This window comes from Cygnus atratus, chromosome 2 (assembly GCF_013377495.2).
Source record: "Cygnus atratus isolate AKBS03 ecotype Queensland, Australia chromosome 2, CAtr_DNAZoo_HiC_assembly, whole genome shotgun sequence".
NCBI classification, from domain to species: Eukaryota; Metazoa; Chordata; class Aves; order Anseriformes; family Anatidae; genus Cygnus; species Cygnus atratus.
In genome coordinates, this window is record NC_066363.1 from 125810759 (window position 1) to 125837790 (window position 27032).

The 27032-nt window shown below is 38.0% G+C and overlaps 1 protein-coding gene across 1 annotated transcript in view; it reads right to left on the reverse strand.

Moving 5' to 3' along the window:
* Nucleotides 1-27032, reverse strand: part of NCOA2 (nuclear receptor coactivator 2) — a 198722-nt gene that overhangs the window by 79259 nt on the left and 92431 nt on the right. Inside the window, 2 exon segments of the mRNA XM_050708727.1 lie at nt 1561-1733; nt 2610-2711. Coding sequence (XP_050564684.1) covers nt 1561-1733; nt 2610-2692 — 256 coding nt within the window. The 5' untranslated portion in view covers nt 2693-2711.

The following is a 27032-nucleotide window of genomic DNA, read 5'->3' on the forward strand; positions in this document are numbered from 1 at the left end:
TTCAGCTTTGGTAAAATTCTGGCATTATTGTTAGCCCACGATGATTTAAATAACGTAAATGTAACCTGGTCTGATGAGTGTAAACATTTTATAACAATATGAAACTGCTCTTAAGATACTGGTCTTGAACAACAAAACCCTGCCTTTGCCAGAGTGAGCATGAGTTAGAGCCAAATTTTCACACTAGATTTTCTAGAGCTTTTTAGAGAATTATCAAGGGGACTAACAGATTTCTCTCTGTGCACTCACTTCCTAAGAAAACACAGTTTTGTTGTCATTAGGAAAAGCTTCTTCCCTATGCCATATCCATAAAGATAAGGGGAATGTGTCTCCTGATGACAGCAATAAATAAATAAATCCAAAATTGAAAGTGAGAAAAGGAAGAGCGAAAAAGATAAGGGAAAAATTAAATCCCAAGTCAGAAAGGTGCAAAATTGATGGACACTGTGCCAGCATAAGAAATATATTTTTATCATGAAGCATGGCAACTTGACCACCATTATCAGTTAAAAAATTATGGAAACATAATAGCATTAAGAAGAGAACTAAGGCATAGAAACATCCCTAATGATTAACCAAAACCAGACACTTTGGAGCCATTTGAAATAATTTGACACTTTGCACTTTCCATTTAGTTTTGAACATGCTAATGTCTGGAACTACACTACTTATCTATTTGTTTTAGAAATGTCTAAAGTATGCAATACATAAGCTCCAGTTTTATAAATTTACTTATACAATATGGAAAAAGAAGCATTGCTTTGAAAAATAAAGCAATTTTGCTCTGAAAAATATTCTAAACACAGTTTATAAAGAAATTCCATTCTTCTTCTAAATGAAGGGAAAACTAATGCGTACACACTTTAAGAATTTGAATCTGCCCCAGACACCTTCAGTGCTATTCAGGCCTGTCCAGATAGATCTATAACATGAGAAAAAAGACTTCTAAAATTTTTAAGTTCTTAAAAGATTTTTTGCTTTAAATAAGAAATATATCAAAAGAAAAAAAAAAAAGTAATCTTCTAGACAAAGAACAGGAAGAAAACTGTCACGTTCTCTGGTTTACATTTATAACAGGACCCTATCTGGAGATTAGAATAGCTCCAGATCTATTGTAGTTCAGGATGTGATGTCAGAATTTAGGGGACACAGATCATTTAGGCCACAATATCTATTCATATGAACAAAAGAAAGCAAGAGGGGGAATGAAGAATACTTTCGTACCCCATGCTCTCCTGGATTATTCCTGTTTTATGTGGAGTCATCATCCATGGAAGAGTATATAAGTAAAGGTTCAACTGATTACAATTCCGTTAGATGCACACATCGGACTGATCGACTTTCCCTCACATGCAATTCCTGAATTTTTTTGAAGGTTATTTTTAAAATGCTGAACATGATAATTAACACACTCCATACACATTGCATTACAATATTTTTCACTATTGATTAAAAAAAAAAAGTAAATTTGCTAAAGAAAAGTAGAAGAGACTATTTGGGTTTGCCAAAAGTAATAATAAACCTGCAAAATATTCAAAGTCAATTAATTAGTCTTCTTACCTTGTTCTTTTATCTGACGAATTTGCTTCACAGTTTCTTTCAAGATTGCACATTTGTCAGGTTTAAAGTTAAAGTTGTCAATATCATTAAAATTTGCAAATATCAGCTCTGCAAGTTCCTCTATGTATTTATTCTCTTGCTCACGATTGCGTTTCTCAGTGCTTCGTTTAGGGCTGAAAGAGGAGTTTAAAAAAACATTGTATTTAATGTCAGTTTGTTTGCCATCTGGTCAAAGATGATTTTTAAATGCTTTGAGAGAACTTCCCTCTCTTGCTACAAAGATATACTACAAGTTTCTCAAGCAGAAAGGTTTCTTCTTGAACAAGAAAAATGTCATTAAAAAAAAAAAAAAGACATTATTTTTCCCAGTAGTCATGTTTTGTTTCAAAAGAGATTTGGGATATGAAGTTCAAAACAGAGGATTAACTGGGGCGGTGGTGACATCTGAACATTTACAAGTCTGCTTCCTCATGTTGAGAATCCAAGGAATATCAAGCAGTGTACAAGGAAATAAAACAGCTTAGAAAGCTAAACCAAACAATCCAGACTCCTTGTGCCGCCTTCTGAAATTGTGCAAGACAGTCATAAGAAAAAAATGCTGAATCAGCTGTTGCATTTTAAGAATTATTTCAGTGTTGGTCATGCAAATGTTATAAAACAGTAAAATATTTTTCAATTCTTTGATAATAATGTACAAGAGAGGTGGTAAAACAAACAAACAAACAAAATGACTTGTAGACTGCCAGTATGAGTGTCTGAAGACTCGTTGCAGTGATTGGCCAAAAAAGATTTTTACACAGCTGTCATATTGTCACCCAAATTGTGTATTTTGCACTACAGAGGATTAAAAAAAAAAAAAAGCAAAAAAAAAAAATCCCAATCCCTACTCTCTATCCACAACAACACAATTACCAAATCAGTTTAGTACTGACTCCTCCTAGCTAGAATGTCAAGTTTGTCATTTTCTAAGATTCATGAAAAACACATGAACATTTAACATATTTTCTAAGTCTTTGTCTTTTGACATCCTCAGATTTAAGTGGTCTAACCTGGGTCCAAGCTGATCAGGATCCTTGCGCTTTCTTGACTCTGCCCTGGATGGGTCAGAGGTATTTTCTCCCATTCCACTCATCTTGACCACATATCAGCAACTGAAAGGAAGAAAGAGAAGGGAAAGGGTTATGGTGGAAAAGTTATGAATTCTTCTGTTTGTATTTCTAAGTTTCTTGTCCCATACTCAACTCACTTTTTACTGTGAAAATCCATCATTAGAAATAGAGTTTGTTTGAAAGGCACCAGTAAAAATATCATGTTTATGACCCCACAAAACGCTACACAAAACTCCTCCAGAACAAAATCTGTGATGGGCAAGCCAAGCATTCTCGTCTCTTTCATTGTTACCAGTTATGTAAGAACAGATAAGTACATTTTGTGCCTGGGTTGCTGAATTTTCATGGCAATCTTGCAAGGTTGAATGCGGAAAGACAAAGGAAAATCCATAATGCCACACAACAAGAAAAACACAACCGAACTGAAATACGTGAAATGAAAAGTATCCCAGCTACACAAAAAGGTAGCACATACAGCTTTACTTTAAAATCAAAACATGATGTTTGCACAAGTGCATGCACAACATAGTAGAAACAGAACATCTGTCAACACTAGAGATCACTGAGGAACTGATAAATATTTTGTATATTTAATCTACCTCATAAGGAAAATAACTTGTCAAGCTATCACGTGTTAAAACAAAACAGGCTTATTACAATTTGTGCAATAAACAGGCCAGGGAAATCCTGCCCCGCTCCTGGCCCCTATTGTCCTGTACACCTTATGAACACACATGGAAGTCATCTTACACACTCCTCAATAAATAGCAATATCCCAGAGACAGAAAACACTATAAAAAGGGCATAGGGAGGTGATGCAGGTGATCAAAAAGACCATGTAATGCAGGACAGTCCTCAGTCACCATCTGTCCAGTTGCTGCCAGCTTTGTGAATAAGATGGCAGAGAGACACTTCCAGACATTTCAGAGAGATCCTGCATTGTTTGGGATGAGCAGAAAAATAAACAGGAGGGCCATAATGGAGGAGATGAGCATCTCCAGGATATGATTCAAACCATGTTAAAATAAGCGCTGGAGGCTAGTGCCACTTCATACTGTCATGAACTGGAAAACTTGGTCAGTTATCAAAACTGTGGGTCCACCACCTCCTCTGAGCCCCACATTTTTGCCAACTCCCTTCCCTTTGCTGACCCCATCAGCCACACACTGAACTCACGGAGGGAGCTGGTGTGGGTTAAAACTGCAGTCTCCTCCTTTTCTTTTTATCTTTTCAAAATCTAGCAACCAGACTGTGTTGGTAATAAATGTGTTGGCTCATACTATAAATCTTAGTTTTCCCAATGAGCTGGCTGACTGAATATACTCGTGCAAACCGTCTGGAGACTGAGATCCAGGCAGTTCTGCAGAGATGTTGGGAAAGGCCACTTGCTTAAACTTGAGCAAGCAAATGAAAACACAGAGCCTGCTCAGATTCACAACTGAACATCATCTAAACGTTTTTTCTAGGTTAAAAAAAGAAAACAAAAAGCACACAAGATAACAGTGAGAAGAAAGCAGAGTAATTTTCCTTTTTCTAGGTATATGAACTGTATAGCTCCCAATCTTAAACAACCTCACAGTCTTATATATGGATGGTACCAGATTCTGTTTGAAAAAAGTATTTGGATTATCTTTTTCTCTATTATGTCTATACATGCATAAGTATACATCCATGTGCGCGTATACTATCAACCTGTTGACCACAATCTGTCACCTTGCACTGCCTGGGGGGACTCCCAGGGACTGTACTCAGGGCATTCCCAATACCACACCAACGCTGACCTTGCTGCAGAGTATGAAGCATCTGCTGCAGCCTCCAATGTGTCCTGTGGCATAATGTCTGTTCCCTGACAACGACATGTCTTAACTGACTGTAGACAGTCATTCACATCATCCTACTTACGTAAATATAAAAGTAGACATGCACATTTGTCTAAATGGCTAAAAGCTAAGCACTTTCTTGAAAATGTGCAGTTTCACAAGTATGCAACAGTAGAGAGCCAAGGAAGAGGAAATACACTCTTAAGAAAATTGTGACAACGATTACAGAGAAGTTATGAGGAGACCGCAGTCCCACGTGTCTGGCAGTGGAGAGCTGGAGAGCTTCAGGCCATGCTTCAAAGACTAGATTTTTCACTGACCAGTAAAAAAAAATCATCAGCGTGATGAAAGCTGTACATTCCAGAGATCATCTCTGAGCAAGACTCAGATGGTGGCCTAAAGTTCAGAAGAAAAATTAGGCTGGGGAATCCCTTCCTTACTCATGCTTCCCAAGTAATACCTGAGAAATGTAGATCAGTTGGGTGTTTTTCTAGAGAAAAGCAAGCACAGAGATCCATGAAAACCTATCAAATATTCAATCACATTTAGGGGAAACATCTCCCTCCACTCCTCCTTCCTCCCTAGGAAAGGGTACAGGAATATATATTCATTTTTTCTACCCAATCGTTTGGGCTTACTTCAAAGCAAGCTTTATTTTTGCAGGAACCAAAGTTTCACTGGTAGATCCACCAAGGCATAGCTCAATTCTCCTTCCATTCACACTGATGCTGTTGTGTAGGTATTCCCCTAGGATGCTTACTATCAGCCTTCAGAGGATACATTAAAACTAACCTGCCTAAATCTAAACTCCATCTTTCTGTATTTTAAGGGAACAAAATTGGTACCGTTACTATGAAATTAGTATCTTCTTCTCCCCATATTAAACACAGTAAATGGTTCCAAGCAGTTTTTATTATTTGCATTTTATTATTTCCTTTATTATTATTATTTGCATTTACGGGCCATAACATCTTTTTCTCAGCAGCATTGTCAGTTTGCTCTTAGAATGAATTACCTTTTCCTTTTTACTCATCATAAAGTTTTTCTGGAAATCTACCACCTACTACAATGTTTGTTTTCTCCTCTCCTGATGTCTACATTAAAAATCACATTCAATACCTCAAAGATAGGCTCTACAACTCCTGTATTTTAGATGCCTGTGCTCTGGAGCAGTGTGCAAAATCCAGAGTTATATACCTTGGAAAGTGGAGAGCTAGATACTGATGATACTGGGCAGTCTAAAAAAAATCTCACAAGCCAAAATGAAAGTCACTTAGCACTATCCAGTACTAAAATCAAAGGGATATGCATGCAAAACATACCTTCCCTAGGGAGATTAGGGTCTGACTGGGATACACATATTTCTGCTGCTTTCTTGGTATTCAAAAATCAAAATCCTCTCTTGAGTTAGAACAAATGGGGAAGAATCGTCTTTTAACAGCTGTGGATTGATAATCTGCTGCCCTGCTCGTCCATAATAGTTTGTACTGACTAGAACAGAGATGAAGATTCAGTTCCCTCTTTGCAGAGGGGTTTCAAGCCTCTATGTTTAATCATGCAGAACAGCCTCAGAGGTGGTAGCTTAACTGCTTGCTGAAGCTGGAAGCAAAGACGTTAATTAACTCTTAGGAATCTTTAGACATGTATTCAACTAAACTGACAGGTAAGTAGTACAAAGTTTGTCTTAAGTAGCAAGGGGCTGAGGTTTGAATCCCTTGGGCTGAGGAGGGTGGCCATCCTGTCTCCCTTCTCAAGAATGATGCTAACAAGTCAAGCAGAGCCAAAGAGATGAGCGCCCACCCAGATTCCTCATGTGTTTTGAAAAGAAAGCAGCTATTTCAGTTTTTTCTTCATGAACTAATTCACGTTCCATACCCACGCATACTACTAGATGAAGATCTCTGGAGAGTCTAGGTATCTCCATGACTTCAATGAAGTGTAAGCAAGGAACTCAACCCACATTTTCTGGGAGAGGTTACTTCTGGGCACATGTAGAACCAGAAGAGAAGGCATCTAGGAAATTTTCAAGTGAAAAGGGAAGAAGTCTAATGAATTTAGATATTAAGGGCCTAAACATACAAAAAAATATACATATATCTGTGGATCAGGAACAGCTAAATTGCCTATAGTAGTTTTTACGTGCTGCTCCCTCTCCACACACATTAATTTACCCATCCTGAACTTTCTTGATTACTCATTATTAGTAATAGCATTGTAATAGACAAAAATTCATAACATTACATAACTTTAGACTTTAACAGCATGATTTAGTAACTTTTAAGGTTGTTCTAAACATTCTTAGTTTCCTGAACCACATGGAGAGTTTCTCGGACAGGAAAACAAACTCCCAAACTTGAAATCTAACCTTTTCCGGGAAACGTCTCAATTCAAAACTGAAGCTGCTGAGAGTAGAATGACAAGTTAAAGGCTCAAAGTTTTATTCCAGTATACCTCCCCTGTAGGGAACTACCTTGGACTGGAAAGCAACATTGATCACGCTCCTCTGATCTTTTTATACATCTCTGCAGGAATTTCCAGAAAGGCGTAAAGAAATTGAATAGTTCAGTTCATCTAGTGTTTTAGGAGAAACTGAAATATTCTCTCTTTCACATGTTTTCTGAAACAATTTGCAGCAAAAATCAAGAAAAAAATTGGTAAGCCTTATTTAGCTTGGTATAGACTAGGAAAAGAATTAATCAAACCAGATGAGTAAAAATAAAACCAACAGTAATCACTAAATTGAGGAGAGAGAGACAGAGAAATCCTCTTGTTAAGGAAAAAAATGACAGAAAGGTATGTCAGATAATGAACTAAAACAATGTTTATTTGCAAGAAAATGTCTTACAAAGGTGAATTAAAATGAATGTCATGCAGAATTAACTGTCATGCAAGATCAGGCATTCCTTTTATTTTGTAAGTTATCTGGGAGTGGTACTGTACTCCAAGATGCAAACATAATATCTCACTGTGGGATTAGTATTTTGCCTTCAATGGTGGTAGCAACTATATATATATATAGTTGAAAAATATGTATACACTTTTCCATTTGTGCTACCACAAAAGACTGCAACAATAAGTAAGTAAGAGCTCAACTTCTAACACTGGCTCAGACGCCACTCAAGCTTCAATTCCACTGGGCATCAGTGAGGAACAACTGAGCAATGGAAAGATTGCACTCACTGCAGCATTTTTATAGAAGGAAGGAGATAATTAGAGAAACGGTACTGTTATTACTAAAAATAGCTAAAGAACTAATTCTAGGCTCCAACAGATGCCCTGTACCAACAGGACATCTCAGGTAATTAATTTCTTACTTTGCATTTATATTTAAAAATAAAGATGTATTTTTCTGCTCTCTCTGTTTCACTAAGCATCCAAAATACCTGTGTATTTCTGCCTATTTTTTTTCCCAATTGTTAAATGTAAATCACAATTCAGAAAATTAAATGAATAATCTCTTGGACCGTGCACGTTAGTAATGACAGTCATTGAGACCTATTCAGTTACCACCAGATGTTGGGAGATTGAAAAGACAGAGCCTGAAAGAGGTTTCAATTCATTTTTTTCCTGTTATCAGTAACAAAACAAAAATTTCTGCTCTCATTGTGACAGCACATCCGCCTTCACAACCCCCACCAGCAACTGCTCTAAGTTAGAAACACAGAGAGAATTTTTAACCTAACTATGAAGCAATAGCAAACATGCTATTTTACAAGACGGTTGTCTTTCAAGAGGAAAGAAATAAAACAATGTAAACCCCAAAATAAAACATGTGAGGTGATAAAATAAGTAGAGGCCTCATGAAGGACGAGACAAAGAAATCTAGCACAAATCGGTTGCATGAATTTGTAACGTCTCCTCCACTTCTCAGATGCCACCAAGGAACATGGTGTATTGGAGTAAACCTTCCAGCACTGATCCTCAGCATCAATGAATCCAGCTAATCATCCAGAGTTAATGCAGAATAAGATAATGTGCATTTTATCTCTTATCAGTGTAGGCCATCTTCCAAACGAGGCCTGTTAAACTGTCAGATTTATTATAAGCCCAACAAATGCAGTTAAAGAATAAATGAGGATTACACCTTCAAAGCTGCTATTTCAGTCTGAAAAGTAGCAAACAAAAGGTAACATACCATATAGCAGAGAATCAGGTAGCTGTACCACACTGCTACCCTTCCAGCACACACGCGGTTAGTGTAGGTACAAGTGCTAAATATAGAAGCAATATGTTCAAGTTACTGTTTTGGTTAGTAATAAACAGCAAAGAATTATCTGGTTTCCTTGAAAGAAAAAAAATTACAATTTAATGAAAATTTTGGCTAAAATTTTCTCTAACAGCCCAGTTTACCAATATAAACAGCTCACATTTCTGTGGTTAATTACAAAGTCAAACATACATCCATTATAATTCATTTTTTTTTCCTGTGAAATTCTTATGATTAGAAGCTTTCAGTCTCAGTTTCAAAATTACTGAGGCACCCTGTGTAACACTAATTCTGGTACAAGCCAGAGTGAAGTTGGAAGTCACATGTAACTTGTGATTCTTCAAGTTTTTTCTTGCTTATGAACTCTTTTTCATTGGGTTCGTTTTTATATCTGAAAATATTTAACAGTGGTATATGCTGTAATCCACAGCTCCTTTGAAGAAGGCAATAATGGCAAGCACTTGATAGCAACTTTCCCAGGCCTGAAAAGGAAATCACTGTCAGAGACAGGATAAGATCCTATCCCAGAGACTGCGGCCACTGTAGCCTAAGGACAATCTGTTAGTCATGACCAGCAGAAGTTCATGGAGATAGTTTGAAATATGCTTCAATTCCCAGCATTTGCCACTGAGAAAGTGTCAGAATTCCCAGAAGCTGAGGGATCCGGCCTGTGTCTGTGCAGCTCCCTGTGTGGCTGGGGATGCTCAGGTTCCTTGGGAACTGGCTTTCCCTTGCACTGGTGTTCGGACAAATCAAGGGACACATGGATAAGGGTTTGTAAATGAGTAAAAAGTAGAGTAGAAAATTCAGGAAACAAAAGGAGCAAAAGAAAAGTGATTGCACTGCCTGCTAATATTAAACTAAGGCAAGATAAAGGCACCACTAAAAAGGTCGATGGGGAAAAAAATAAAGCGATATTAAACCATCATCCTGTATACACACTCTGGTGTAAGTAAGGAACATGTTCTACAACCAACTTCTTGTATCTATCCATAATCACCCAACACATGGAGCTGGGACATACCCCAAAAGAAACAAAATCATTCTGTCAAACAAGTAAAATGTCCAATACCTAAGTTGGCAAAGTTAATCTCATATTAAAAATCCAAATTATGTTATCCAAGGGTATGTTCCCTTGTTTTCCTCAAATCCACCATTAACTTCACTGCAGATGAAACCGCCTAAAATCTTTGTCACCCTGCAATGGTCACACAGTATAAAGTGAAAACAGAAAACAAAGTTTCTATGAGGAAGGTAGCAGTAATAAGTTAAAAAAACTCAAAAGTCATCTTTAAAGGGCTTGTATTGAAATCTGATGTGCACCCATGGTTCATCTGGCAGTAGCCTTTTCTGTCTGAAAATAGCACTCACTACTTCAAAGATACAATTTCATTTGAAAGTGAGACTATTAGAGGTAACATCAAAACAAGATTTATGGTAATTTTTACTAAATTCTACTTCATGCTTGAACTCCACAAACTAGAACTAAGAAAAGATACATAATTTATTAGAAAACGTAACTATAAGAGAATCGAACACTGGCTCCGACACCTACCTCCCGCTAGTATTTTTGCTCTATCTACAAAAAGGCCTAACAGACTATAAACAAATGTTTAAACTGAAGGCTCCTTCCTCAACAATATCTTTTCTCTTACATCTGTGTAATGGCTTTAGAGTGGTGTGTTAGACAGTAACAAGAAGACATATTCCATTTGCAGACTGAAAGCCAATAATGCTCATGAATTTTTTAGCTAAAAGACACTTCAAGATGCCACTGGGAAGACCGTCTAATAAACACATTAGGCTGCAAATGGGCAGCAGCAGCTCTTTAACACATGCTATAACAATCAAATAAATGGCTAACGTTAATGTTCAGTGTTAGGCTGGTATTTCATAGGACTTTTTTAAAAATCCACCTAAGTCTTAAAAAAATAAACAATTTTTTTTTTTTTCTCAGATACTCAAAACCACAGGTTTGAGAAAGCCACAGCTCTACTTTAGATGTTACCTAAAAACTCCTGGCTGACGTCAGCACTGTAAGATGGCTCCTACCTTCTGTATTCCCATAGGCGAAGTCTCTTAATATAGCCAGTCACTGAGCTCCTTACAGATTAGCCTGCACCAGCCACCTCTAATATGCCCAGAAATAGCAAGACTAGGCTTTAATAAGACAACAGAGAAAAATATCATAGGAAGAAAGTACCCTTTTTACCTAACGTACAAGAGTTTTACTCCATTTCCACTTTCAAAAAGGTCAGTTTTCACCTTTTTCACCAGTAGTACCATGTGATACAACTGAAGAAAAATTGTTCAAGACTCTGCATTGTAATTTCAGATCAGGGATTTTACTTCTCTCTCATTATCAGGAATTATTTCCAGTTCTTAATATTTGACAACAAAAGAAATACAGCTAAATACCACCAAAGTTTCCATTAAAACATCGCATTAAACAACAACAAAAACACAATGCCAAAACGTTTTTGTAATATATGCTAGTCACTCTTGTATTCTTTTGTTTGTGGTGGATAAATAAGGAAAACAAAACACAAGCCAACAAAACAAACAAACAAAAAAGCCCAAATTTTAATAAAACCATTTAACCTCCTAGGTTGCATTTGATACTAATCAAATAATGGCTATAAAAAATACTACAACTTCAAGCATGTTCTCTGGAAAAGGAAGAATCAAAATTCTTACATAAGATGTTTATTTAAGCTAAAGTTTTTCATGTATTTCACATCTATTAATAATTTTACCTAGCAAACTGATTTGGAAACAGTATTTCAAATCTACTACAATTTGAACTAAATATTTGTGAATATCAAAAGAAGCTGACGAAGCAAATGTAACATCATAGAACACAATAATATTATAGGAAACCCAGTGTTTAAATAGTCTTCATCTCTACTTGAAGGTTCTATTTTTAACAGTGAGTTAAGCATATTTTGACTCCTACTGAATCCTCTTTGCCAATCTCAGTTTCAAAACTGCTATTTTTCCACTTAAATTCCCATGTCAATGTTCCCCAAAAAGCCATCAAGTAGCAAGTGGAAAAGCAGACAACTGCTCTCACAAGTTTAAGGCACTGTGTGAAAACTCAGATCCAGGATCACTTTGCAATTTCATAAATATTGCTGATATGAAAGTATACACTACTTACAATACCAGTAAGCTTATACAGTTCAGTGTGATTTTCAAGATGCCTATCTTAATAGTGAGAAAAAGTTGACAGACCACAATAGACAAAGGCATTTACGCATCTTTGTGTCATGTGCATACCCTACATTAGGTTTTAACTCAAGTTAGCTGCCTGTCAAATATTAGATAAAATACATTCCATTAATAAAAAGCTCAGGAAACTGGGTTTCTTACAACTAAAAAGTGAAAAGCAGAGGGTGAAACAGAGAAAACTGCATGACTTTTCTGTATCAATTGTATGTAATAATATATGAAATTATCCAACAGATCATATTTGAATTTGAGTTCTATCGTTTATCAACCTCAATTTCAATGACTTCACACAGTGGTCCTCCTTGTCACTAGGACCAGCTTAGCACCTCTACATGGCTCTATGACTCAAGAGCTACCACTCAGCTACTAAGCTAAGTATAACCCAAGCTTGCCTCAGAAAGAGATGCTTATTTTGCATGCCACCTTTCATAGCTCTAACCTGGTCATCAAAATCATGTTCCTCTAGTCTCAGACCAGGTACTGTTACTGAAAATACATAATCTTACTGAAATTTTAGCTGCAGTTCAGAAAGTCTAGTTCTATACATCATCTCTTGTACCTAATGAAGAATTAAACTCATGGCTCAGACTTGCACTCAGCTGCAGCACTAGGAGAGTTTGTTTTTGTCTTCTACCCAATTACCTATTAGTATGAAGCACACTGAAACTTCAGGTCATTCTTCTGAATGCCAAGATGCTAAATACCAAGCACTTAATTAAAACTCTGATTTGCAGGAAGCATAGCTAAAACATTATCTAAAGTAGTTCTACATATTTTGGTGTTGTTATCATGGTGAAACAATAACTTACCCTACACATACCTACAAGATACACCTATATACTAACACACTTCTTTTCCAAATAGTTATTGATAAGCTCATATGCATGCATTTAGTTTAACAGTTTGTAAGAATATACTAGAACTTAACAGTGGACCAGTCAATGCATCTATATTCAATTTAAATATATCCTTGTACTCAGCTTCACAAATAGCCATGGGCATAGGAATGTTTACAGCTGCTTGAGAGGTAAATTCAGCTTCACATCTGGACATGGTCCTGGGCAGCCTGCTCTGGGTGACCCTGCCTGAGCAGGGGGTTGGACCAGGTGGCCCCCAGAAGTCCCTACCAACCTCAGCCATTCCGTGGTTTTATGATGCCCTCTGTCAGTCAGGAACAAAGCTGGTGCCCATATGAGGTTCAGAGCTCTGCACCACTTCTTGAAATTATACACCCAGGTCATCCTCTTCTGTACAGTGACTGGATTGGCCATTGCCTCTGCCTCTGAAATGAATTTAGAGCAGGAAAATTCAGTGCCCTCCTCAGCTGAAGGTGGCTCCGCTTGCTTCAGCCCTGGTCCTGGGGAGTATCCTGATGACAGGGATGCAGTCGCGGGTGGCACTGCCATGGGAGACAGCAGCCCTGGCTTTGCTCCCCTCAGCTGGTGCTTTCTGAATCACACCCAAAGCAGTATCCTCCACTTATACTGGAGCAGCAGCATAAGAGTTTGAAATTAAAACAAACAAACAACTCTTATTATTTAAAGCTTGAAGAACAATCCGGTTAATATGTACTCTTGAGTGCATACTACCTTGATGGCATATGCACTATTTGAGTGCATACGCTTGTATCAACCGCCAACATGCAGAAATAAATATTTTTAATTTTAATATAGATGTATATTAAAGTCTTGTCAAAGATATTGAGAGCATTAACTGTACAAGTTGTGATTAAGCTCAGAAATACAAACTAATAAAATAAATCATGTCAGAGCCACACAAAAGTTTCTTGCAAACACGTATGAAGTTCTAGATAAAAAAATAACTGGATAGAAATTTAACTGTCTATGGCAGTCTGTACACCCTAACCAGATACATTCTTAATAGACTCATAAGTTCAAAAACTGATCTGTGATGACAAATAACAATTATTAATGACTTCAAATTTCATGTTTATATCAGTCTTCATTCATACTCTTCTGTTTGCCTCAGTGAAATACAACAACTAGCAATAACAGAAGAAGAAAGTTTAACTGTCATCTTTAACCACCTAAAAAGAAAACATAACTCATAAAAACCTATTTACTTTAGTTAGTCAGCTGTCAGGGAATATAACCTTGTGGGCACAAACTTCATATCCACAAGTATATAGAGAGGAGTGCAGCCTATGACCAAATAAAACATACGTAAGAGTGGCTGTGCGCATCAAGTTAAAGACTAAAATTTATGTAGTGGTTTGTCTGACATGGAAGTTCACAGAAGATGTTTTGAGGACAGACTGCAAGACAACTGCAGAATGACCCTTTCCTCTGTTTCTGAAAATCGGAGGTTCATGAGCCATCTCGGCTCTGGTATTCTGCCCCTCTTCTTCCTCCAAACCTATCTTCATTTGTGCCTAATTTATTCTTTAATCCATATGCATAGCTTTGGTTTCCCCAGCACTTACAGGCAAAACCCTATAAGCTTGCTATAGCTCTGTTAACAGCAGAAATGGCATTTTGGAAAAAAATGGGGGTATATTATGACTCAATAGAAATAAATCAGAATTTTATCACTGACTTCACTGAAGCTTGGATTTTCCTCCTAGCCTACGAGAGGAAGATGTCAAACTGTTATTTCGCTCTTTTGTATAACATAAATCACTCCATGGGCCTGTCACAACTGTGCTGGTATCCTGAAGCCCAAGGAAAACAAGGCTGCTCTACCACTAAAGCTGATTGTAACCACCCATTTTATTCTCTTCGTAAAAATAAACTGAAATTAATTTGCATTAACAATGAAACCATTTATGGTAAAGAAGAATAACGCTGGTAAGAAAGAATGAGTGTATATTCTATGTATTTTAATTTTGGAATATAATTAAATATAGTTACTAAAGTGGAGAATAAATATCCACTGCATTCATAAAAGTGGTTGACCAGAAGGCTGCAATATACTGCCCCAAAGTGCAAAAAAGCATGCATTTAAAGCTAGCTGGGCTGAACTGAAAAAAAAAAAATAATTTTATTACCATGGAGTTCTAACAGAAATTTCTTATTGACATCTAGTATTAGATGGTTGCTTAATCACAACATGACTGTGATTAAGAAATGAGGAATCATCATTTCTCACTCCTGAGTCCTGTGCTACCAGGAATGAGGAAAAAGAGCACCACAATATCTTATGGTTTGTTTGGGGATGGCATGCATAGTAGATAATGAATGTGAGGAATAAGATTTGAAGACCTAAAGCCTTATCTGCTTCAAATAATTTTTTAGTGCAATTCAGACACTCTTCTATGCCTGCCAGAGCCAAGTGGGTACGAGTCAGGAAAACCAACCAGGAATCCAGCAGGATGCCCTCAGAGGTACAGCGATCACCAGCTTATGGGTGGTGTTCCCCTGCACTCCGTTCAGCCAGCTTGGCTCATAGACCCATTCCCCAGTCCTTAGCTCAGCTTTGTCACAATAATTATGGGGCTATTTTACCGTAGTGCACTAACAAATTTATTCAATTTATTAATGAAGGAGGTTTTGATCATCAAGGCTATGTTCACACCTGTCCTTATTTCCCCCTGTCCCTGTTACTAACATAACATAAATAAAATGGTGCTGCAAAAAATAACCAGCCAGCTGACTTCAGCATAGGATTTCTTATTAAGTATCATGGTTAGACCTCTGGAGTGAAAAGCCATTTTCAAAGTAGTCGCCCAGCTCAGATTTTCCAAGAAGTATTTTTGTTTGTTTTCTTATAACACTGTATGTTTTGCAATACACTAATGCATTCCCTCCTACCTTATACAAGAATGTTCCCTTACAGAGATGGCAAACAAACAATCAAACTAACTAAAGGAATGAAAGAAGACAGCTACATCTTTTGATTGTTACCAGCGCAACCTTTTTGACTGTTAGCATACAGGAATTTTGAAGTGTGGGTAAAAGGCAAAATAATATTCCTCTGGTCAAAGATAGCGCTTGAAGTTTTAGATGGGCTACGTACCATAGTTGAAGAATTAGTTATAAAGGAAATATTGGACTTTTGAGCTTTGTGAGAACCCAGAGCCATTTCAAAAGCACAGTCTATCCAAAAGGTTGATATTGTTCAAAGTTTTTTCCATTAGCATGTCAAATACAGGCAAATACGAATGACTGCACCAGCGGTAAAGGTCTATTTTCCTCCAAAACATAGGTGCCACCCTTCCAGTTAGCGCTGCTCGGCCCCCGCTCTCTCTCGTGAGGTCTTCCGCAGCGAAATAAAGGAACCCCAGGCAGCGGGGAGAGGAAGTTTCATTGTTCTGGTGGCTTCTCCGTTTGCTGCCAGGAAGGCGAGGGGCTCGCCGGGCGCTGGCCAGCGGTGCCGCACGCTGGGCCCAGGCCCAGGCCCGCGCTCTGGCCTGCAGCGGGGCCGCACTTCCAGCAGCCCGGCGGAGACAAAAGAGGGCAAGCAAATAAATAGCGCCGGCTTGTTTACGTTTCTGTCTCTGTCCTCCCAGTATGAAGTAAAGTAGCTTCAAACGCACGCTCCGTTAATCTGGGAACCATAACATTTTCCTTCCCCCTCCTATCTCAAAGCAGCACGAGTTTTTCAAAGTCCTGAAGAAAATAAACTACGGCATTTCCTGTGTGCATTTAATTAATTATTAAAGGGATCCGACGCGTGATAGTCATCACCGCTATTGCAATAGGGATCCGGGAAAGCACACTTTTTAGCAAGCTGCCAGTGCACTGCAGCAATGACCTGTTATACCTATCCTTGCAAGCCTGCCCTTAACTTGGGAGGCAACACTGTAGAGAAGTTACAATCAGTGCTCCCACGCAAATCCCAACATTTCATTTTATCATTTTTTTGTAGCGCAGGATCACTGTTATTGCTATGAGGTGAAGCACAATGCTGGGCTTAATGCTGGGTATGACAGGAAAATAAAACAAACAAGCTTTCAAGAACTTCCCAGGCAGGGGAGACAGCACACCATCTTCCCTTGCTGCAAGTAACATTTTTTTCACGGGATATTATTATTAAATTCATCTGCAGAATTAAATGTTGCCCTCCCAAGGTTAACAGAAAAGTAAATACTGCCAAGGTATTCAATGACATCAGCACGCATAACCATGAGATAAATACGAGGTCTGAAGATTAACTGAATGTCATTCTGTTTGCAGGGTCACAGACTTGTAAAGAAAACTATTAAGATTAGAAAATAGAGAAAGTTATATAACTGCAAATGTTTCCGTGTGTTTTGTCTACTTAAGCTCTTGGTCAGAAAGAGAAAGCTTTAGAGCAAAAATGTCTCAGTCTGACTTCCTCCGTACTTTTTCATGTGCATAGAAATTACTGAATACTGAATGGCAATTACTGCAATGAAAAAGGCACTCGTGGGCTCCACCTCCTCCTGACAGTGGGAAAATATAGATGGGTTTGTGTATTATTCTGGACACCAGAAAACTTGCTTACAGAAGTATTTCCTGCACACTGACTAAGATATATTTAGCCACATAAACCCATAAAACTGTCACAGGCAACCACAAGTTCACCTGTAGCCATTAAAAAGGGGGGAAAACTACAGAAACTGGAGAACCAATTTTACATTATTTTTTTATATTTGTTACTTAGAAACAATAGCTTTAAACTCCCTTGCTCAAAAAGAAATTAACTGTTCCTCCCGCTCCCCAAAAGCAACCTCCCACCCCTAGCAAAATCCAGAAACCTCCGATGCACACGCAGGGGCACAGAGACGTGCAGATAGAGAGCAGTAAGGACAATGAAGTCACAGCACTTCAGAAACACACCTTGTCGTCTTCCAGCCTTTGCAGTTCAAGGCAGATCCTACTAGTTTTCCTGCGTCTTCAGATCAAGATGTAGATAAATCCCCCATCCATCACACTTGCTCTTTATTAAAAACAGGACGAAAAAAAAAAAGGACGAAAAAGAAAAAACAAAACAAAACAACAACAACAAAAAAACAATTACTAGTAAATTTACAGCCTTAAAAATATCAGCTCTGCATTATCCCAAACCAGTGTTATGTCTCGATGTAAACCAAAGCACATGCTGAGTGAGGACGTGCGCACACAGCAGCTTATCATCTCTGTCATCTGCTTCTAATGACAGCTGACAAACTGGCCGCACTAATCCTTCCCTAACTGCTGATCAGAGAGAGCTCCCTTTGACAATCCAGCATGGTGGAGTACTCGAAAATTCCTCCTGCTTCTGTTCTGTTGCTGCTCTAAAAAGCAGTTTCCTTTTCATTGAGATAATAGCTTTTTCTGCAGTCACGTGGTGCCCGGGCTACATTAGCAGTGTTTTATGATAATCATCAGAGCAACTCCCCTCCCTCCGATCTTCCGATTTTTCAGGGTCCGACTCCTGAAGAAACCCGAACCTGCAACACTCGAGATCCTTTCTGCATCTTCCTCCATTGACAAGCAAATCGGGCTGCTGATGCAGAGGACGAATGCATGCGCCCTCTCCACTTCTTGCACCAAAACTAATTAACAAATACGTTTTTAGGCACTGCCTTTGCTGGGGCATACACAGTGGTCATAAACATGTCATATGGGACTAAACTGAATATTAAGTATGCTTAATACCAAATATCTGGCATGCTAGATTTACTCTTTTTCCCCTACAGTACTTTATTTTTTTTTTCCTGTAATTTTATTTCTGCTGCAATAAATACAGCAACATCCTATGGCTTAACTCCTCCCGGCACTGAATTCTCATGCAAATACAAAAAAGCACAAATAACAAACAATTTTTTGCTACAATCTCCAGCCTGAGTGCTTCCTTTTTTTTTTTTTTTTTTTTTAAAGCAACGTCATTTATCTTGCTTTAACTCAGTACCCTGACAAGCATCTTAAGCACCTCCCAACAGGGAACAACAGGGAAACCCACCTAAGCTTCAGCTTCTGAGTTCCCATCCCTCCTGTTTACATAGTGCCAGATCCCAGGTAGGCTTGCACCTGGAATTGCAACTGTTCAGGGGGTTTTCTACTTGTAAAAGGCAAAGCATATACACAAAAAGCAAAGTATATGCACAAACACTTCTGACATCACAGATCAGCAATCCTTCACCTTCTATTTCAGTGTTGGGATTTGCAAACTCTTTAAGAAAGCTTTGGATGAAGCATCTTAAAGTAATTTTCAAGCCTGCAAAACAACTTCTGCAGCTTTGCATCTACTCTGTTCAGATCTTAATGAGGAAACAATTATTTTCTTTTCTCCTTCTATTTCCATCACCTCCCATTATCCCACATTATTCTCCTTAAAGACAAGACTGATCATAAACTTATGGCTTCTCCAGACACTGAGAAGGTAAGTGTTAGGGACTGTGGTTGTACTCATAGGGGAATAAGGTGGACATTGTGAGGAACTAATGACTATCCCATGCAGTCCAGCTTTGCCCCATCACCTTTTCTCTTCACTCCTCTCTCCAGGGACAAGCCTATTCAGGAGCAGGCCCTGTTCAAGGCTCTAGGGGAACCCCGCTCCCAGGCCATGGCCAAGTCAAGGGATGACCTTTCTGGGGCACAGGAGCTAGAAATGGAACAGGAATGGGAACGAAGACCCCTCTCTGCAGCAGAATGAATCCTTTTTTCCAATTTTTCCAAATCCTTTTTTCTTTTTTTCTGTGCTTCAGAGATGATCTGTGAGAAAGACCCGAAGTCCAGGAGTAAAAAATCCGATTCAATAAGGAGGCTACATATTACCCTACATTCACCAAACATAAACATATATGCTAAACTGAATATTAATATTTTCATATGAAGTTTTCTCTTAGTATACTTTCTATCCCAAAGTTCCACACTGTATAAGGTAATGAAAATGCGCATTATTTTGAGCTACATACACCAACAGAATAAGAACTGCTTTGCAATCTCTACTTTCTTTTCTCAAAGCAAATTGTCGCCAGCATTTTCCACATTAATTAACTGAAAGGAGGAGCACCAACAATATTGTCTAAATTAGCAAATGTCACAAATGTGGGAAAAACTCTGAACATTACTGACAACTATTTGATAATCAATAAAAAATATTAATAATCAAATTTTATAAGTAAAATCAGCTTTCCCAAGAATATACACAAAATACTGCAGCTGTGAACTACAGCCTAGGAAAAACGCAAAAACTGGGAGCACGCCAGTCACACACCAGAGCTAGAACTGTACTGCTGATATTTGCAGGAAACACGAGATAAAAATTCAAAGACAACGCAATATGGCGAGCACAAACACAATAATGGCTGTGTTAGGGAAGGAATTACATGTAAATAAAAAGGAGAGAACAGAAGAGGATTGTTACAGCCATAAAGTGTGAATTAAAGACCGAAAGAAGTGGAAGTATACAGATGTTATTAAAAAGATTGCTTAGTGAAGAACAGAGAACAGATACAATGAATGGAGAAGAGGGAGTAAAGCACTGCAGTACATAGACTGATTCCAGACAAAAAGAGAAAGAAGAAACAAGCAAAAAATACTTCTATTAGAAAACACCAGCATATAAATAAGGAAACATGCGGATGAGGAGGAAAGGCTCTTTGGTTTTATCAACCAGTGAATAAATGCTTCCAGTGGAAACCACAGAGTCTGTGTCTGCTTTTCAATACAGTTTCACACGAACAAGTCCTACAAATAATCTGGAGATGAGCAGGTGACCTTTAAAACAAATTCTGGTAACACATATTTTACCTATGAGGATAAGACAAACATCTTACAAAGCAGAAGAGTTTCATCTGAAGTTTTCCCTTAGATATATATTTCATTAATACTTTGTTTTGTTTGCCCAAATATAAGTGATTTCGCAGGAAAGCTGTCCCTTCACTAAAACATTTACAGATTATATTTAACATGATAAAATAATTGAAATTGATAAAGAGAACTGATTTCATTACAGGCATTTTATAGAAGTTCTATTGAGTTTGTAGTTTGTGTGTGTGTTTTTTTCCTCTTTCTCTTTCTTTCTTTCTCTTTCTTTCTCTTTCTTTCTTTCTTTCTTTCTTTCTTTCTTTCTTTCTTTCTTTCTTCCTTTCTTTCCTCTACAGAAGAAAGACTGAATTGGGCAGAGACGAGGACAGACCATGACAGGGTCTGGCCTCTTGCTTGCCCTTCTTCCAACACACTTGCATCTCAGGCACAGACTGGCCAAGCAGTCCCAAAAGCTCTCATGTTTCTTTTAGTCTGTTCTCTCACTGCCTGTTCTCCACATCCTGGAGAATCCAATTCAAGCTTCATCAGCCCTTCAGTCCTCTCAATTCAGCGTAGCAAATGGGGTGCAAAGATTGCCAGTTACAGCGATGGCAGCTGTTTACACTGCAGAGTAGTAAGACACTTGAAAACGTGTTGGAAAGATTACAAAGCTGACTCTCCAGGCTTTATTCAAGACAGGAGGCCACTGACTTTTAGGAAAGCTGACTAGCTTGTGTCGAGTGCTGTTTGTGAGAAAGACTGGAAGGGCAAAGACCTCCACCAGCACAGAAAATGAGAAGCAGAAATGACTAGAACTGACTTCCGGGAAGCACAACAAGCATATTACAGCTCAGATCAGGAATAAAAACAGTGCAATGATTTTTCACGTGTTAAGTTTCCATAAATGTAGAAGCAAACATATAGCTTTCAAATATTAGGTCATAAAGTTCCTATGTGAACGCTAACATAAATGTTAGGATTTTCAAGTCAAAACTGGAAACCTGTTGACTTACATGTCAATGACATTAACGTTTCTCCAGTTCAGGAACTCCTTATCCACCACTATTTGAACGTGAAGTAGATTTTTCCTTTTCCTTTTACCAGCTGAAGAAAAATTTTTTAAAAAGTACTAGGGACAAAATCTAATTTTTCTGACCTTTGCACCTTCTCCTGAGGGCCAACGAACACCACAAACTTCTGCTGGAATCAAATTGAATGCACTTCCACTGCAATTTTAGCACGTGGCATTTCTGACAGTCTCAGTAACATGCTGCTAAGTACCTTGTGACTTCTGTCCATAACATGGCAAGGAAAAGACAGGAACCTCCTCCTCTCTTAATATCTCAGATATTCCTTTTAACTTCTCTTTATAGTATAAAAATGCCCATGCTTCTTAAACATGGCTTACCAAGGCTCTCATAACTTCATAACTGTGCACGCTGCCACCCACACAGAGTATTCAGTGTGCAAGTTTCTGCAGTATCTGACTGGAGAACACAATATTGTGCCATGTGCTATATATAGCAAAAGTTGTGTATAGGCATGTCCATTGGCAATTGTGCCTTTTTTTTTTTTTTTTTTTAAATACAAGTTTGATGACTCCAGTTTACTGAGCTTTTTGAGTAATGGTTGGGATTTTCTTTCTCTTTTTTTTTTTTTTTTTTTTAATCTCTGCTTCTTCAACCTCTTACCTTTAATTAAGAAGACGTATGAGAAAATGGTCAGATCCTGGCAAAGGACTTGTATTTCTTCTTCTAAACTAATAAAGGGCTAGATCTCCTGTACTAGGGTACTTGCCAGGGCTCTCTGTGGGTTACACACAGAGGACTGCTCTCTGATGGAGCTAGGCCTCAGCCCACAGACAATCTCACGACGGCAGAGTGCTTCCACTGACACTGAAAACACACAAGAGGAACTAAACACAGGAAGTTGAGCAAGCGGAGAAAACCAGAACGAGAATGGAAATACTACAGAATAGAAGTAAATAGGTTGTACTAACATGATATAGTATATGAATGTAGTAACCTCTACTATTCCTTCTTATAGAGAATGCAGCTACATTATGAAGTCCAGAATAATTTCATTAAAGAAATGACTATTAACTCTACTAAATGTGCCTCTTACCAGTGAGTATATTTTTTAAAACTGCTAGATATCATTTTTTTTTTTTTTTTTAGAACTCGGAAGTCACCTCACCACAGAACAGAAGTACTGGTAGGGGGAAAGACTCCTGATCATAAAAGGATCTTTAAACCTGCAGACCATCAGATGGCAACATTCAGTGGCTGAAATTTTAAGTTAGATGAAAGTTTAAATTACACAAAAGACAGACTAAAAATGTTTACTTTTGATAGTGGGACAAAAACATTCTAATTCACCTAAGGATAAGATAGGTTTTCTTTGATGCAGTCTCAGCTGGAGACAAATACATCTATAAATGACATCCTATGGTTCAATCAAGGTAGAGGATTAAGGGAGAAATCATTAGGTGAAATGTTATGGTCTCGATAACCAGGCAAGGCAGCAGAGTGTAATGCTCCACCTGGCCATAAAAGCAACGCTGTGTGAACTCAGCAAGATTTGATACATTGCATGTGGTTTTCCTTGAAATAGAAAGTTGCTGTTGTGTTTAATGCAAGTGGGACCTCTACCTTTAGTTCAGGATACAGCAAATTACTCTACCATACCCAGTGGAGAATACGTGGGCCTCTGTACCTAGACCTCTCTCCAAAGAGAAAGTTAATATTTCCCACTAAGTCATGAAAGTCTGGTGTCCCGTCTGCTCTCAGTAGTCTTTTTCTAACTGCCCGTGGCCTGCAGACATTGCTGTGCATTTGAACTGCCAGTTCCTGTAAGTGACGAGAAGGGTACACAGAGGGACTGTATCTTGCAGATCCCCAAATTCTGGGCTTTCATGTCCCTCCAGTGGACCTCACTGAAGAAGGGAGATTCTACCGATATAATTGGGCTCACATGTGAGAAACTGAGAGACAGGGACAGCTGCTCATCGCAAATCTGAGAATAAATAAGAAGCTAATTTAATGCTGCATCATCCACTCGAGCTAAACCTTATGAACACATCAGAAAGCACTAAGTCAGTGTAAATGATGAACAACAAACAGAGGAGAACAGTAAACATTGAGGACAGACCTCTTGCTTTAATCATTACGAATTTCATGCACAGTAAGGTTGTGTTGCTAGAGCAGGACCATGCCAAATTTTGGTATAAAGCCTGACTATTGAGTATCTAGAACATCAGTGGATGATGAAAAATACAGAAGAGAAACTAAAGAAAGACAGCTTTTCTATTAAAAGTTTTAAGTGTTCTGGTAATAATTTCAATCAGTATCAGACAGAATCACGGGGAAAAAAACAAACAAACACAAAATCCACCAGTTTAACTGAACCCGAACACAAACACTCCTGAAAACGCCTGTCACAGAAAATTGTATCTGATGAGAAAACCAAGAGCTGAAGACTACAGCCTCCTAAGTAAACCAAAAGTGAAAGGAAAAGTATCAGCAGTCGGAATTCATCTGATTTGCAATCAAATAGTTAAATAACCTAATATGAAATAAAATCAACATTGGGCCAATTCCTAAACTGTTCCTTTTTTTAATGAGGCTAATGTGGCAAAATTGAAATTTAACTCAAATATTGTGAAAATTCAAATCTTCAAATTTTATACGGTGAGAATAAAAGAGAAGAAAAAAAAAGTGCTAATACAACAGCAATCACTGCATGTAGGATATTCAGGAATATTTAAAACAACAACAGTTATGTGTTCAACAGAAACAGGACTTGTTTACTTCTCCTCTCACAACAGTGCGGGTCTTCTACCAGTGCCAGTGTTAACAAATGGCAGCTCTAAATCACAGAAGATAATAGTAATTTTATCTGAATAAAGAAAGAGCAAAATTTAGGTATGCAGGTAATTATTCGCAGTCGAAATGAGACACAACAGTCTAACAGAGGCCTAATTTTAAACAAAAATGCTATACAATCTCAAATAACCTCCAGTGTTTAGAGTTGAATATTTAACTTGACGATAAGAGAGGAAGCATGTCAGTGCTTGAGTCTACTGCTAACTCTAGGAGAAAAGTTCAACATGCTGAACTCCAAAACAGAAATATAGTTCTCAACTTGTTTGTTCTGGGTTTTCCGTAAAATGAACTGCAGAGTACGTGCACGTGTATGACAGAAGGAAAAGGCTCAGAAACAGCACAGAGCTCAGTCTTTTCATCTGAAATATTTAGAACATACAGAAAACACCGTCACATCATGAGAACACATCAGTGTTATGCTGTACAGCAATATGAAAAGCTAAAGTCAGCCACAAGTTCTGAGAATAGATGGCAGGCACATTACAACTGCATATCATAGGGCTGATGGGTCTTTCCTCAAAGTAAAATTAGTGGCCCTGACCATGTTTACACTTTAAAAATTTTCCATGGTGCTATCTCGAAAACATTACTTTACACTAATATAACAAAGCTATCAACAACATAGACTGTGCTTTTCATTTTCTTGAAGACTGCGCTTGATCATGTTGTACTGAGGAACAAGATGATACAAGGTCAGTTAAACAGGGAGAAGATTCGTGTTTGGAAGAATACACTGTTATTTTGTTTATTTTATTTTGACAGACTGCCATCTTTTCCTTCCATACATATGGTTGTCATGACTCTCTCATCTTTAAACTGTAGTACTTCACAGTTCAAGGAACAATTTCTTAAAACTTCACAAGTCGCCCTTAATAATGAGATTTATGAATTATTTAGATGTTTACTAATAGTCTGTCCCAGGTTTTTAAGACCTCTTACTTTCAAAGCTTCAAGTTAACAATGTAATAATAAATACTATAGTATAAGTCATTTGCCATCAGCAGGGCTTCCCTTCAAAAAGGGATCAGCCGAGCCCCTGAAATGAACTGTCCTTTCTCTTATTCAGCATCCTGCCCAATACTACCGAGAAAATAGGTGGAATATGTGACATTTCAGGACAAAAAAGCCTCACACAGTAGATTTCACTGGCAGCTTTAATAGCAGTATAACAAAGGAGGAAAGAGATCTCTCAAATAATCAGTATGTAAAGTCATTTATGGCTTTCAAAAGACAAAATTTCAACCACAAGCCAATAGACAACCAAAACAACTGCCAGAGAGCTGATGTGCTCTGTGCTTGCAAACTACATTTCCACCTGAGAAGCAGGATGCCATGGAGGACCACCTCCAACGCCAAGTGAACACCACTACCCTTGCCCAAGTGCAATTCAGCCTCACTCACTGAGCTGCATTTCCAAAGGAGAACATCTTGCAGCTTTGTTCTACGACATGCATTTGGATCAACTCATTTACATATGATGCTGTGATGCTAATTGTTATAGATAACACCGTTTATGGTCCTCTGTGCTGGAAGGATTGGTTTTCTCTTTATTGCACATGATGGGAGTTGTGGATTTGGGATGCTCACATTTCAGAAATGGCTTCAAACGTAGCTTGGCAGAACTAAGATTCAGGAACAGTCACTTGTTCTACCAGACAAAAGCCTAATGGGTAGATAGAATATAGTTTAAGTGAATTAATACTGTTAATATTTATTAAAGGGAGTTTTACTATCAAACAGGAGTAATTCTCTTGATAAACATATTTGACACTGCTGATGTTAACACTGGAAGCAAGTTCAAAGAAAGTTAAAGTATTAAGGGGCAGCTGAAGGGTTTTTGTTTTTTCTTGAAATAGACCTCTTTACAGAGCCTTTTTTTTTTTAATCTTATATGACAGTGTGTGCAACATACAGTGATGAGTTTCCAGAAATGTAAACCCTTACAAATCAGTAAGCAAAGATATCCAAATTAAAATAAATTAAAACAAAACAAAACACACACACAAACAAGCAAACCAACAACACCTACTTTGGAAAGTAGCTACTAGATGTTGAATCTATGCCCCTATTAGCTAAGATAGTGGCAATTTCTGAAATCGCCTGCTGCCCGGAGTCTTCGAATTCAACACGATTCTGAATATGCTAACTGTACATACTATATAGAAGCTTATACTAGATGGCACTGAGGAGGGGTAAATGTGAGAACAATTTTTGACAGCAGCAAGAAGGGAGAGCCTCCAGTGGAAGCAATGAGCAGCGCACTGGGAATTAATAGGGTCAGTTAAAGTACCTCAACTTTAGAAAACCAGGCAACATGAGATTACAGCTCCTGACTGCAATGTTTTTCTTCTCTCCTACAAAAGCAGGGTTTTAAACCTTCTGTGGTTGCAATATCATTTTATGAGTTTAAATATTTCATAATACAAGGCGGAAAAACAGCAAAGGGAAGGTCAAGCTGGGTACCCCTACATAACACTTACACTAACATTTGTATTTACAATACAGATTATTAAGAAAGATGGAGGAAAGAAGAGGAAGTGATAAAGTACCGATTTATATGTTTT